The sequence below is a fragment of the Danio rerio genome, chromosome 4, assembly GCF_052040795.2.
Source record: "Danio rerio strain M-AB ecotype USA chromosome 4, GRCz13ab, whole genome shotgun sequence".
Lineage (NCBI taxonomy): Eukaryota > Metazoa > Chordata > Actinopteri > Cypriniformes > Danionidae > Danio > Danio rerio.
The window spans coordinates 41,074,701-41,090,567 of record NC_141024.2 but is presented as its reverse complement, the minus strand read 5'-3'; the positions used below and the strand labels follow the sequence as shown (position 1 = coordinate 41,090,567).

Here is a 15,867-nt window from a genome sequence, read left to right as displayed (position 1 = left end):
AAAAAATTTAAAAAAAACTTAAACTGAGCTGAAGATATTTGACCTACACTATTCTCATGGAAGATATCTGCTTTAACGGTAATGGTGTTGGCTTAGTACTTTCCATTTGCATATGTCACATTGATCCAAATTAACTTTTTTCATCAACTTCTTCATGGGTTTAAACTTGTTTCTAGTAGTTGTTTCTAGTTCTCACAGATAGTATCTGAGTTAGAATTACATCATTATTATAATAACTAATTATCAGGGCTATTGTGTTTAAACAGGGTTTCTGCGGGGTCTTAAAATGTCGTAAATTCCAACATCAAAATTTTCGGCCTTAAAAAGTCTTAAAAATTTACTGAAATATTGTGTTGCAGGTCTTTAATCTTTTTAAACAAGTCTTCATTTTTCCTTTGTTCATGTTTTGCTACCCAATCCGGCCAAAACCCACACAATCACCAACAATCCATCTCAATAAAACTTTCAACTTTTTATTCAAAAAGGTCATTTTAACTCTATTTATTATAATGGTTGAAGTATTTTCCTCACAATAACATTTGTTTAAACGTGCTCCATGTATTTACTGCTGAAAACATCGAGGACAGATTGTTGTGTAGATTTAGTTTGTTATAGTTTTTAAAACATTTGTTAATTTTTAATTATTTTTTAAAGAAAGTATATTTAGGAAAAAAGTGTGTGGATACAAGTAAAGCTTGCATGTTATTACACACAATTTAAAATCTTTTGCTAAGAAATATCTATAATATATATTTTTTTATTAATTTATTATTGTATTATTAAATGTATTAAATTATCATTTTTTTAATAGGGCAAATTAAAATCTTTTTCATCTGGGCTATTTAATAAATTCCTTAGCCTTTAGCCCTTTATGAGTCTAAAATTGTCATAATGGTCTAAAAAATGTCTTTAAAAGTCTTACATTTAACTTGGTGAAACAAGCAGAAACTCTGGTTTAAAGTATAAAAAAACATGGATGCCCCCAATATTAAATATGCTGAATGAAATGGACACTAAAGTAATTAATTATTATAAAACATTGTACAGTATTCTTAACTATATGATGTTGCTGCAGGGTGACGTGAGACTAAATGACTATTGTGGAACAATAACGTTTTGCTGCTTAAGAAATGAATTACAGTTTGCTGATGATATGCAAACATTTGAGTGTAAAGTTTGTCAGTACTTACCATATTCTTCATGTACCAGCAGGTGCCACCATTGGAATCTTTTTGCTTGAGACTTTTGTTAAAGAATACATTTTTAGATCCTAAAAACAGTGTTGTGCTGCTGAGGCATGGGACGATAACCGTTTTCAAGGTTTTTTTAACGCAGTTTGAAAAAAGTCGAGGTTTTAAAACCGCCAATATTTTCTGCTGTACCGTTCATTTTTTTTACATTTTGTTTTAAGTTTTTCAGGACAACAGTATCTCCAGCAGAAAAAGATCTCTAAAGATGCCATTTTAAATTGTAAAGAAATCTGTGTTTATGAAACAAATGAAGACAGCAGAAGTCAAGGAATCAATTGAGTGATTCAGCCTGACATGTTTACTGCTCCAAAATACTTTAAAAGTTTCTCAAAAGAAAATGTTTTGTGTTCAAAGAGGAAAAAGTTTCTGTTTACCCAGACATTTAAAGGAGTAATCACAGTACCATGAAACTGTGATATTTTTTATTCAAGGTTATCATACTCTCAGAATCTTATACTGGTCATGCCTAATGCTGCTTGTTATAGCAAAGTCATATTTTCTGATTTTATTGTTTTTCTTTGTATGTATTGGCATGAACACACTTGTTTGCAGAGCAAGAAAGCCTGTCTCTGAAAGAGTTTTCTGTCAGTCTCCTCCCCTTTTTTTAAAGATAAAGCGGTATTTCTCACTTAGCCTTACATATTCAGCCACCTATTTTTATGTGCATTTTGGATAGGCTATAAGCATAAAAAAATGGTTGATGGAAATGTCATGATGCACATAACTTTTGAAATAGAAGCATAAAGAAACATGCGCATAACTGAGTAGGACAAACTTTTTATTCGATAAAAGATAAACTCACGTAAACAACGCAAGCACTTTTACTGAACAAATTCCAGTATGTGTGTTTAAAAAGGTTTGTTATAAGAGATCATATGATGATGAAAATGTGTGCGAATGCACAAACCAGCAGGCTGAGAACATTATAAACATCTGAAATGTTGTTTTGGTCATTCTAAAACACCTGAACCGTTTCAGTATTCATGTTATTATATTATTAATGACCTCCAGAACATCTGTTCTCTGCGTCTCATTGCTTTAAACGCCAACACGTGTTCATTGTGTGCCAGCATTGTCCTCTGAGCAGTCATTTAAATGAAAGATTCATGTAGCTTCTTCTACCGCAGTAAATTCTGTTTTTACTGTTCTTAATTGGGGCCTGTTAATCAGGAAGTGACGATTTTGTTCTCTTTGATTCATTGGATGGAAACGCAGCTTTATTCGCACATCTTTTATGTAACATCCCAGTTTTGCGCATACATTTAATTTGCATTTTTGGATGGAAGCATAGCTATTGCCTACATTTCAGTTACACAAAGAACAAAGTCACATAGCAGAATGGCTTGTCCTTTCTTAATGAATAATTAGCTTAAATTCACTGACCTTCGATGGACATGTACTGTAACTAGATTAATGGGATTATTACTCGTTATAAAAAGATTTTTTTAGTCCTGCTTACATTCTAAATGTCATATCAACCTCTACCACTTGATAGGGCTGTGCAATTAATCGAAAATCTGGTTTCAATTTTGATTTTGGCTTCTAATGATTATGAAAAACCATTAATCGAGATAAACGATTATTCCATCATATAAAACACACACCTAACGCCATCTTAATCTGAGCGCTTTAATGGTCAAATACATGCCAATTTGGGTCAGAGTGCTGTGTTTAGTGAATATTCATATTAACCCTTATTTGTGTAATAAACAAACAAGTTGAGAATCAAAAGACATGTGAAAGAGAAACCATATCAGAGCCGCACTATTCTTAAAGTGACAGCGCGCAATATTCCTGCTGCCGACTGTTTTTAGCATTAATCAAACAACAAAAGGAGAAAATCCCTCACTGCTCTTGACTGAAAGACTTTTGTAGCTCAAATGTTTTTCTGAAATTGAAAACTCTTGAGTATTTAATCTCTTGGTAAATCAACTCAGAGATCAAGATTAAACTCTGAGTTGGTTGAACCTCCTTACTGAAACAGGCCCCAGGTCATCATGACATGATTGACAATTGTCACTGTTTGTCATTTTACTCTGTTTATCCTGAGAGCTGATGCTGAGTATTCTTAGGGCTTTTCACACTTCAAATTGTTAACCCTGGGTCATTCTAACCCTGTATTAATTCTGGGTTATCTGTAGTCACCTTCAACACTGCTCATGCTATACCTGGGGTTAAAAAATAATCCTGGGTGTTCATTAACAGACAGTTCACATTTGTAAACCCTGGGTTAACATTATTATTTTGTATATTTACGCTGTCACTGTACCTGATTGGACAAACCACAAGTAACCTTTTTAGATGGCATTTCTGCATCTTGTCAGGTATATACAATGTCACCAAGTAGGTCTTCAGCTAAGCCTCAGGACATGCACAAAGACAAAAGTACAAACAAATGAAAACAAGTAAAAAGGATGTCATCTTGCCATCTCCACATCACCCCTGTTTAAAGCAAATGTGGCATTAAGAATTTGCATAGGTTTTATACAATAATGCAAACTTGCAAATATAAGTGTGAATTATGCATACTTGCTATGGACATGCAGGATTTGTCTCAATCGGGTCTTCCAAGCAAGAGGGAACACAACACGAGTAATCTAGAGCGAGTGCATTTGATCATATGCTTTTAAAGTCACAGGCACAAAAAGAGCTTGGTTTTCCTCTGACCCCTAAAATTAAATATTCTGCAAGGTATATGATCTGATTTTGAGCTGAAACCTCAGACACATTCTGGGAACACCAAAGACTAATTGTACATCTTGTAAAAAATGGGTAATTGTAGGAACCTTTTAAAGGGATAGTTGATGCAGAAATGAAAATAGCCTCACCATTTATTCTTCCTCGTGTGGTTTTAAACCTTTATGAGTTTCTTGATCCTGTTAAACACAGAAGATTAAAAAAAAAATTAAAAAAAAAAAAAAAAAAAAAAAAACGCTACTGGCTTACTGTGTTCCACAATAAAGGAAAGTTTAAAACCACATGATGGAGAGTAAATGGTAAGGTAATTTTATGGTAAGACATTCAACATTCATTTCTTGCTTGTCACTTTGAGTCTTCATACTAAAGCTAACTTTTTTTTTTTTTTTTAGACCGGATGGTGCTAAAGGAAGAGACTCATGAACAGAATGAAATAGATGAGAAACTGCTGTTTGAGAAACCCCAAGAAATAACGACTGATGAAAAACCCACAGTGACTAAAAAGACTTCATCACATGGAAGACCTCGGAAATCCAAATCTGGGTGTAATTTTAGCTGTAAACAGTGTAGAAAGAGTTTCAGTCAAAAGTCAAACCTTCATGTTCACTTGAGAGTTCACACATGGGAGAAACCTTACACCTGCAAACAGTGTGGAAAGAGTTTTAGTCAAATACAAGGCTTTAAAGTCCACATGAGAATTCACACTGGAGAGAGTAAGTTCACATGCCAAGAGTGTGGAAAAAGCTTCTATCATGCTGGAAACTTTGCAGCACACATGAGAATTCACACCGGGGAGAAGCCTTTCAGCTGTAAGCAGTGTGGAAAGAGTTTCAGTCAAAAGCCAAACCTTGATATTCACATGAGAATTCACACTGGGGAGAAGCCTTTTAGCTGTAAACAGTGTGGAAAGAGTTTCAGTCAAAAGTCACACCTTGATATTCACATGAGAGTTCACACAGGGGAGAAACCTTACACCTGCGAACAGTGTGGACAGAGTTTTAGTCAAAAACAAAGCTTTAAATCCCACATGAGAATTCACACTGGAGAGAGGCCATACACATGTCAACAGTGTGGAAAAAACTTTCGTCATGCAAGAAACTTGGCAGCGCACATGAGAATTCACACTGGAGAGAAGCCTTTCAGCTGTAAACAGTGTGGAAAGAGTTTCAGTAAAAAGGCGAACCTGATTGCTCACATGAGAGTTCACACTAGGGAGAAACCTTACACCTGCGAACAGTGTGGAAAGAGTTTAGGTAAAAAACAAGACCTTTACATCCACATGAGGATTCACACTGGAGAGAAACCTTACACATGCACAGAGTGTGGTAAAAGTTTCCCACATATAACCACACTCAAACACCATGTGAGAACTCACACTGGAGAGAAGCCATTTGCATGTGCTCAGTGTGGAAAGAGCTTCACAACCAAAGCTAGCCTCAAGAACCACATGAATTGTCACACTGGAACCATAGTGTTCACATGTGATCAGTGTGGAAAGAGTCTCACACGCAAAGACTCCATTAAGAAACACATGAAGATTCACTCAGGAGAGGATCATTTTAGATGCAGTGAGTGTGGAAAGGGCTTTAAGCGTAAAAGAAGCCTCAACACTCACCTAAAGCTTCACAATGGAGAGCAGAGTCCTCAAAATTGAGGCCTTGTCCACACAAACACGGGTTTATTCAAAACGGCAGCTTTTTCATGTAGTTTGGCTGTTTATTCAAGTGAAGTTTATTTATAAACTACTTTCGAGAGGATCACATCCTTAGCTAAAACATGATTCACAAATTACATCATCCTTTGTTATAAAGCAGTGTCTCACAGACAGTACTTTGGTTTAAGTTACTTGAAGACAGACAAGTTAACATCACAGCTGAGGCACTGCACTATTCATTGTCTTCAATAAAGTCTTCACCCCGTAAGAACTTTGTACAGCTTACTTATTTTATGTATTAAGAGTCATCTATAAATTGGCGAGCGACCCAAGAAGCCAAAATAGCAAAATCTAACAGTGTGTTTCAACTTATTGTGAACCGATTACCATATTTGTGCAGGGTTCCACACAATTCTTTCATGTTGTCTCAACACAAATTAAGGTAACTTAATACTTTTACCAAATTATTTGGACTGAACATTAAGTTGTCCCAATCTCAAAATCTCAAGAATTGTGTTATTTCAGCACATTTTAATTCAGTAGTTTGAACAAGTAAAAAAAAAAAAGTTTGTTTTTTTCCCCGATTTCGGTTTAATGGAGATAAGACTTTTTTGGCACATTTTTAAACATTATAGTTTTAATAACTAATCTCTAATAACTGATTTATTTTATGTTTGCAATGATGACAGTAAATACGACAAGTTATTGTATAAGGATGGTTCTGTAGACTATCGGGAAAAAATAGCTTAAAGGGGCTAATAGTTTTGTCTTTAAAATGGTTTAAAAAAAGAATAAAAAACTGCTTTTATTCTGGCTGAAATAAAACAAATAAGACTTTCTCCAGAAGAAAAGAATATCAGACATACTGTGAAGATTTTCTTACTATGTTTTACATAATTTAGAAAATGTAAAAAAAAAAAAACATGAGGGGCTATATATATATATATATATATATATATATATATATATATATATATATATATATATATATATATATATATATATGTATGTATATATTACATGCATAAACAAGCAAGACCTAATACAATTACAACAATAGGCAGACACAAATATAGGGAAAAAAACAGTATAGTAATGACAGTTGTATTTACCATAAAAAAGTAAATAAATACAAATTAAATTAATAATAAAACAAAAATAAATATAATATAAACATTCAAAGGGTTGTGAAGGGGCTAAAGGGTACATAATTTGCTGAAAAAAGTAGCTGCTTTATATATATACATACACACACACAGTACTGTGCCCTGGTCAGTTGTCATTTCTGTGTGGAGTTTGCATGTTCTCCCAGTGTTCGCGTAGGTTTCCTCTGGGTGCTCCCGTTTTCCCCACAATCAAAAATACATGTGGTACAGGTGAATTGGGGAAGGTAAATTGTTTACTATATGAAAGAAAAAGAGAAGGGGGGGGGGTTAATAGGTTTAGATCAGGCATGGCCAACCCTGTTCCTGGAGAGCCACCTTCCTGCAGATTTCAGTTGCTACCCATATCAAACACACCTGAACCAATTAATTAGGACCTGAACACCACGTGATAATTACAGGCAGGTGTGTTTGTTACGGGTAGCAACTGAAATCTGCAGGAAGATGGCTCTCCGGGAACAGGGTTGGCCACCCCTGGTTTAGATCTAGAGAAGGCTTTCGACAGGGTAGAGCAGGATTTTTTATTTGCAGTTCTTAAGGAGTTTGGATTTGGGGAAAATTGTAGAAAATGGATTAAATTTTTTAAACAGATATTTTAACTTGTATTAAATGTAATTTTTTTTAACAGAATGTCTTCAACCAACTAGATCAATAAGGCAAGGATTTCCACTGTCTGCTTTATTATACACACTGGTAGCTGAGCCACTGGGATTGGCAATAAAATCAGATAGAAGCATTAAAAGGATACAAATAGAAAACAATGACAACAGAGAAGCTGTGTATCAATACGCTGATGATACTTCATCGTTGGGGATTTTAGAGTGATATTGTAAAGCATCAGGAGCTAAGGTTAATGTTGGAAAAAGTTTATGCACAAGGGTGGGAAGAGTAAAAGAAATAACACAACATATACCCTTTAAAGAAGAAAAGGAACACAAAAAATGTTGGGAATTTGGGTGGGGATGGATTCTAATAAAGCAGATATTTAAAATTAGGAGAGAGTTTTAAATGGAATTGAGAAAAGACTGAGATTTTGGAAAGCTAGAAATTTGACGTTAAAAGGGAAAGTATTAATCTTAAATGCTTTAATGTTGTTAAAGGTCTGGTATGTGTTAAGTGTAACTGTGTTGCCTGAAGTGTACTATAAAAAAATTAATGTTGTAGTTTTAAAGTTTTTGTGGGGAAATGGAAGAGCCAAGATTGCTTATTATACTTTGATTGGGGAGGTAGAAGGAGGTCTGGGACTTTTAGATAGTTTTTTAAAAATGAAAACATTAACAATTAAGATTATTCAAAGGTTTTTGGAAGGGAAAATGGGTGTGATTTGGAAAAGTTTGTCGGATTATTATTTGAAGAAATGTGGACATTTTAATATTGGATGTAATGTTTTATATATGAAGAAACGGATGATAGCAGGTCTGCCAAAATATTATGTTGAGGTCTTAGAATCATGAGGGGGATTTTTAGAAAATGTGTTGATTATACCAAAAGCAAGGGCACAGATTCTAGAAAAACCACTTTTACTGAATTCAACAATTTTAAGTGAAGGAAATGTTTTATATTTTAAGGAATGGTGGGACGGAGGATTAAGACAAGTTAAAGATGTATTATTTGAAGTAATAAAAGGATTTGTACCATTAAAAGTAATTGTGGAGGATAGTATAAAAGAGTTGTTAAAGCAAAATTACAAAGACAATGTCATGAGTTGAAAAAAGCAATACCAAAAGACTGCATTGAAATAATTGAAAAAAAAAAAAAATAGTTGGGCGATGAGAATGAATTACCAGAGACCTATTTTAAGAAGAAAATGGAGAGATCAATGAGCTTATGTACAGTTAAGAGTTTTTATGCTAATGTGACCGGGGCCCGTACTGTACTGAATATAACCAAATAGAGGTTCACTTTACTACCCACAACTTCAGGTTTTCTCCAAACAAATGGAAATAAAGCAGAGATGTGTACAAACAATCTTTTATTAGACACTTAGAGTTTCTTTAAAATGTAATAATAAAACAGATAATCAATTACAATAAGTCACAAAACAATACAATGGTTTGTATAATGGTTGTCAGTGGCCACTGCTCTATCACACTCAATATTACACAGGATATACCATTGGGAAAGATCAAAAGGAAAAAGCCACACTCCAGTGCAAACGAAACCTTCAAAACAAAACACTCATTAATAAAGAGAAACTAACCCACACTCAAAATAAACCACCCGCATAACAAACAAAGCCAAAATAACACAACCCTCCCCATATAAGGTAATTCTTGCTGTTAATATTGAAATGGAAGTTGAACAATAACAGCCCTTCACAATTTACACAAACAAAATACAAACCCACCAAATAGTTAAATCACAACACTGCACACATACACGCACACTCACAACCGCGCCAACGTCGAAAGAATTTAGCGCACCCTCGCACAATAAGCGCGCGCGCTCACACCCACACACACACACTCTGCCTTGACGCAACAGAGTCACCCACAATCAGGTGCCGAGAAGGAAAGTGAATCGCCCCTCCGTAGCACAAACGGGTCGCCAGACAGCAGCAAAACAGCAACGGGCACTCTATAAAACAACCAGTCAATATTCATTCGCATGTTAACGTTTAAAATCATTTCTAGATAAAACATTTACAGACTCTTAAATTGAAACTTACCCGCAGCCCAATCAACTGGCTCTTAACGCAAATGGTGAGCAATCCACCGATCATACATGGATGTAGCTAAAAGAATTATTTATAATTAATTAACAGCTCTAAAACTCGCCAGAAATAGCCAAAGACATAAACAGAAACATACCGTTACTCGCTGATGCGATTGCACTTCCGCAGGCCAAAGAAACAGAATTACAGGTTTTTCTAAACACTGCAGGTTTACTGCTCAACGCTCAATGCTCAATGCTTAACGCACATCAAAAGTTTGCACGCACTCAACACACTGCCACTATTCCATGCCAGGGAGAAAACGGAGGCAAGGGAAAACTTCCAAACTTTTAAAGGGGTGGTGAGCTTAATTTCTAACTCCATTCACCTAAACATAATGAGGAAACCCCTCCCCCTTGGGGATCCACCATTACGCGCATACGAGTGGGAAACCCCTCCCCTTTGGGGATCACCCCATTACACTATTTTTAGATAAAAGGCTTTTGTAAGACCTATAGCACTCAACTAATTAACAAAGTTTTAATTATTTATTGAGACATATTCGCATATTAATATAAATGAGTAAATAAATAAAATGAATAGTATAAATGAATAAAATGGGTATTAAACAAGATATAATGACCCAAAGGTTGGTGATTCGAGCCCACCGACTGACGAATTACGCACTTTGCTGCCTTGCAACTGCTAACATGTGCACTGGGCATATATCCTGGGCCACATTCTGTCCAGCGTTACAAGATGAAATCAGGATTTAGTAGAACATTGTCATGGGTCGGGAAGGTATTACTGTAAACAGTGTCTAGCTCTTGAAACAGCTCGGCTAGCACAGTCGGTAGAGTATGAGACTCTCAATCTCAGGGTTGTGGGTTAGAGGCCAAAGTTGGGTGTTTCTGTTACTTTTCTCTCTCTCTCTCAGCAAACTTACATTAGGGTTCATATAGCACACCTTTTGAGACAAAGTTCCCCGTTTCTACCACTGTAGGTGACCTTTCACTAAGTCGCTGTGGCTCAATCCGTTAGCGCGTTCGGCTGTTAACTGCAAGGTTGGTGGTACAAGCCCACCCAGGGAAGAATTAGACATTTTGCTGCCTTGCAACTGCTAACACATGCACTGGACATAGATCCTGGGCCACATTCTGTCCAGCGTTACAAGATGAAATCAGGATTTAGCAGAATGTTGTCACGGGTAGGGAAGGTATTACTGTTAAGAGTGTCTAGTTCTTGTGGGGACTCCTCATCAGCCCGGCTAGCTCAGTCGATAGAGCATGAGACTCTTACTCTCAGGGTCGTGGGTTCGAGCCCCACGTTGGGCGTTTTTGTTACTTTTCTCTCTCTATCTCAGCATACTTACATTAGCGTTCGTATAGCAGACCTTTTGAGACAAAGTTCCGCGTTTCTACCACTGTAGGTGATCTTTCACTAAGTCTCTGTGGCGCAATCGGTTAGCGTGTTCGGCTGGTAACTGAAAGCTTGGTGGTTGAAGCCCAGCCAGGGACGAATTAGGCATTTTGCTGCCTTGCAACTGCTAACACGTGCACTGGACATAGATCCTGGGCCACATTCTGTCCAGCGTTACAAGATGAAATCAGGATTTAGCAGAATATTGTCATGGGTAGGGAAGGTATTACTGTTAAGAGTGTCTAGTTCTTATGGGGGCACCTCATCTTCCCGGCTAGCTCAGTCGGTAGAGCATGAGACTCTTAATCTCAGGGTCGTGGGTTCGAGCCCCACGTTGGGCGTTTCTGTTACTTTTCTCTCTCTATCTCAGCATACTTACATTAGCGTTCGTATAGCAGACCTTTTGAGACAAAGTTCCGCGTTTCTACCACTGTAGGTGATCTTTCACTAAGTCTCTGTGGCGCAATCGTTTAGCGTGTTCGGCTGGTAACTGAAAGCTTGGTGGTTGAAGCCCAGCCAGGGACGAATTAGGCATTTTGCTGCCTTGCAACTGCTAACACGTGCACTGGACATAGATCCTGGGCCACATTCTGTCCAGCGTTACAAGATGAAATCAGGATTTAGCAGAACATTGTCATGGGTAGGGAAGGTATTACTGTAAACGGTTTCTAGCTCCTAAAAGAGCTTCTCGTCAGCCCCGCTAGCTCAGTCGATAGAGCATGAGACTCTTAATCTCAGCGTCGTGGGTTAGAGCCCCACATTGGGCGTTACTGTTACCTCTCTTTCTCTCAGCAAACTATCATTAGGGTTCATATAGCAGACCTTTTGAGACAAAGTTCCGCATTTCTACCACTGTAGGTGACCTTTCACTAAGTCTCTTTGGCGCAATCGGTTAGCGCGTTCAGCTGTTATCTGAAAGGTTGGTGGTTCAAGCCCACCCAGGTACGAATTAGGCATTTTTCTGCCTTGCAACTGCTAACACGTGCACTGGACATAGATCCTGGGCCACATTCTGTCCAGCGTTACAAGATGAAATCAGGACTTAGCAGAATGTTGTCACGGGTAGGGAAGGTATTACTGTTAAAAGTGTCTATTTCTTGTGGGGACTCCTCATCAGCCCGGCTAGCTCAGTCGGTAGAGCATGAGACTCATAATTTCAGGGTCGTGGGTTCGAGCCCCACGTTGGGCGTTTCTGTTACTTTTTCTCTCTCTATCTCAGCATACTTACATTAGCGTTCGTATAGCAGACCTTTTGAGACAAAGTTCCGCGTTTCTACCACTGTAGGTGATCTTTCACTAAGTCTCTGTGGCGCAATCGGTTAGCGTGTTCGGCTGGTAACTGAAAGCTTGGTGGTTGAAGCCCAGCCAGGGACGAATTAGGCATTTTGCTGCCTTGCAACTGCTAACACGTGCACTGGACATAGATCCTGGGCCACATTCTGTCCAGCGTTACAAGATGAAATCAGGATTTAGCAGAACATGGTCATGGGTAGAGAAGGTATTACTGTAAACGGTTTCTAGCTCCTAAAAGAGCTTCTAGTCAGCCCCGCTAGCTCAGTCGATAGAGCATGAGACTCTTAATCTCAGCGTCGTGGGTTAGAGCCCCACATTGGGCGTTACTGTTACCTCTCTTTCTCTCAGCAAACTATCATTAGGGTTCATATAGCAGACCTTTTGAAACAAAGTTCCGCATTTCTACCACTGTAGGTGACCTTTCACTAAGTCTCTTTGGCGCAATCGGTTAGCGCGTTCGGCTGTTAACTGAAAGGTTGGTGGTTCAAGCCCACCCAGGTACGAATTAGGCATTTTGCTGCCTTGCAACTGCTAACACGTGCACTGGACATAGATCCTGGGCCACATTCTGTCCAGCGTTACAAGATGAAATCAGGATTTAGCAGAAGATTGTCATGGGTAGGGAAGGTATTACTGTAAATGGTGTCTAGCTCTTGAAAAGGCTTCTCGTCAGTTCGGCTAGCTCAGTCGGTCGTGGGTTAGAGCCCCACGTTGGGCGTTTCTGTTACCTCTCTGTCTCTCTCTCTCAGCAAACTTACATCAGGGTTCATATAGCAGACCTTTTGAGACAAAGTTCTGACTTTCTACCACTGTAGGTTACCTTTCACTAAGTCTCTGTGGTGCAATCGGTTAGCGCGTTTGGCTGTTAACTGAAAGGTTGGTGGTTCAAGCCCACCCAGGTACGAATTAGGCATTTTGCTGCCTTGCAACTGCTAACACGTGCACTGGACATAGATCCTGGGCCACATTCTGTCCAGCGTTACAAGATGAAATCAGGATTTAGCTGAAAATTGTCATGGGTAGGGAAGGTTTTACTGTAAATGGTGTCTAGCTCTTGAAAAGGCTTCTCGTCAGTTCGGCTAGCTCAGTCGGTAGGGTATGAGACTCTTAATCTCAGGGTCGTGGGTTAGAGCCCCACGTTGGGCGTTTCTGTTACCTATCTGTCTCTCTCTCTCAGCAAACGTACATCAGGGTTCATATAGCAGACCTTTTGAGACAAAGTTCTGACTTTCTACCACTGTAGGTTACCTTTCACTAAGTCTCTGTGGTGCAATCGGTTAGCGCGTTTGGCTGTTAACTGAAAGGTTGGTGGTCCAAGCCCACCCAGGGAAGAATTAGGCATTTTGCTGCCTTGCAATTGCTAACACGTGCACTGGACATAGATCCTGGGCCACATTCTGTCCAGCGTTACAAGATGATATCAGGATTTAGCAGAACATTGTCATGGGTAGGGAAGGTATTACTGTTAACAGTGTCTAGTTCATGCGGGGATCCCTCATCTGCCTGGCTAGCTCAGTCGGTAGAGCATGAGACTCTTAATGTCAGGATCGTGGGTTCGAGCCCCACGTTGGGCGTTTCTGTTATTTTTCTCTCTCAATCTCAGCAAACTTACATTAGCGTTCGTATAGCAGACCTTTTGAGACAAAGTTCCGCATTTCTACCACTGTAGGTGACCTTTCACTAACTCTCTGTGCCGCAATCGGTTAGCGCGTTCGGCTGTTAACTGAAAGGTTGGTGGTTCAAGCCCACCCAGGGACGGATCAAGCATTTTGCTGCTTTGTAACTGCTAACACATGCAGTGGACATAGATCTTGGGCCACATTCTGTCCAGCGTTACAAGATGAAATCAGGATTTAGCAGAACATTGTGACGGGTAGGGAAGGTATTACTGTAAACGGTTTCTGGTTCCTAAAAGAGCTTCTCATCATCCCCGCTAGCTCAGTCGATAGAGCATGAGACTCTTAATCTCAGCGTTGTGGGTTAGAGCCCCACATTGGGCGTTTCTGTTACCTCTCTTTCTCTCAGCAAACTATCATTAGGATTCATATAGCAGACCTTTTGAGACGAAGTACCGCGTTTCTACCACTGTAGGTCACCTTTCACTAACTCTCTGTGCCGCAATCGGTTAGTGCGTTCGGCTGTTTATTGAAAGGTTGGTGGTTCAAGCCCACCCAGGGACGGATCAAGCATTTTGCTGCCTTGTAACTGCTAACACGTGCACTGGACATAGATCCTGGGCCACATTCTGTCCAGCGTTACAAGATGAAATCAGGATTTAGCAGAACATTGTCACGGGTAGGGAAGGTATTACTGTTAACAGTGTCTAGTTCTAATGCAGACTCCTCATCCGCCTGGCTAGCTCTGTCGGTAGAGCATGAGACTCTTCATGTCAGGGTCGTGGGTTCGAGCCCCACGTGTGGCGTTTCTGTTATTTTTCTCTCTCAATCTCAGCAAACTTACATTAGCGTTCGTATAGCAGACCTTTTGAGACAAAGTTCCGCGTTTCTACCACTGTAGGTGACCTTTCACTAAGTCTCTGTAGCGCAATCGGTTAGCGCGTTCGGCTGTTAACTGAAAGGTTGGTGGTTCAAGCCCACCCAGGGACGAATCAAGCATTTTGCTGCCTTGTAACTGCTAACACGTGCACTGGACATAGATCTTGGGCCACATTCTGTCCAGCGTTACAAGATGAAATCAGGATTTAGCAGAACATTGTCACAGGTAGGGAAGGTATTACTGTAAACAGTGTTTAGCTCTTAAAAGTTCATCTCATCAGCCCGGCTAGCTCCGTCGGTAGAGCATGAGACTCTTAATGTCATTGTCGTGGGTTCGAGCCCCACGTTGGGCGTTCCTGTTACTTTTCTCTCTCTCTCCCAGCAAACTTACATATGGTATCATGTAGCAGACTTTGAGACAAAGTTACGCGTTTCTACCACTGTAGGTGAAGTTTCACTAAGTCTCTGTGGCGCAATCGGTTAGCGCGTTCGGCTGTTAACTGAAAGGTTGGTGGTTCAAGCCCACCCAGGAACGAATTAGGCATTTTGCTGCCTTGCAACTGCTAACACGTGCACTGGACATAGATCCTGGGTCACATTCTGTCCAGCGTTACAAGATGAAATCAGGATTTAGCAGAATATTGTCACGGGTAGGGAAGGTATTACTGTTAAGAGTGTCTAGTTCTTATGGGGACACCTCATCTGCCTGGCTAGCTCAGTCGGTAGAGCATGAGACTCTTAATCTCAGGGTCGTGGGTTCGAGCCCCACGTTGGGCGTTCCTGTTTCTTTTCTCTCTCTATCTCAGCAAACTTACATTAGCATTCGTATAGCAGACCTTTTGAGACAAAGTTCCGCGTTTCTACCACTGTAGGTGACCTTTCACTAAGTCTCTTTGGCGCAATCGGTTCGCGCGTTCGGCTGTTAAATGAAAGCTTGGTGGTTCAAGCCCACCCAGGTACGAATTAGGCATTTTGCTGCCTTGCAACTGCTAACACGTGCACTGGACATAGATCCTGGGCCACATTCTGTCCAGCGTTACAAGATGAAATCAGGATTTAGCAGAAGATTGTCATGGTTAGGGAAGGTATTACTGTAAATGGTTTCTAGCTCTTGAAAAGGCTTCTCGTCAGTTCGGCTAGCTCAGTCGGTCGTGGGTTAGAGCCCCACGTTGGGCGTTTCTGTTACCTCTCTGTCTCTCTCTCTCAGCAAACTTACATCAGGGTTCATATAGCAGACCTTTTG

At 39.5% G+C, this 15,867-nt stretch overlaps 1 protein-coding gene and 2 non-coding genes across 4 annotated transcripts in view; all 3 read left to right on the top strand.

Annotated features, from left to right (window-relative positions):
• Positions 1-5,869, top strand: part of LOC148680730 (uncharacterized) — a 90,318-nt gene extending 84,449 nt beyond the window's left edge. For both annotated transcript variants that reach the window (XM_088650402.1, XM_088650401.1), the window contains exon 3: positions 4,340-5,869. In XM_088650402.1, coding sequence (XP_088506528.1) covers positions 4,340-5,601 — 1,262 coding nt within the window. In that variant the 3' untranslated portion in view covers positions 5,602-5,869. The remainder of the gene's footprint in view (positions 1-4,339) is intronic.
• A 6,083-nt stretch (positions 5,870-11,952) lies between these two features.
• Positions 11,953-12,025, top strand: trnam-cau (transfer RNA methionine (anticodon CAU)). The gene has a single exon. It is a non-coding gene; the product is annotated as a tRNA-Met (tRNA).
• A 3,303-nt stretch (positions 12,026-15,328) lies between these two features.
• On the top strand, positions 15,329-15,401 carry trnak-cuu (transfer RNA lysine (anticodon CUU)). The gene has a single exon. It is a non-coding gene; the product is annotated as a tRNA-Lys (tRNA).
• Positions 15,402-15,867: the final 466 nt, after the last annotated feature.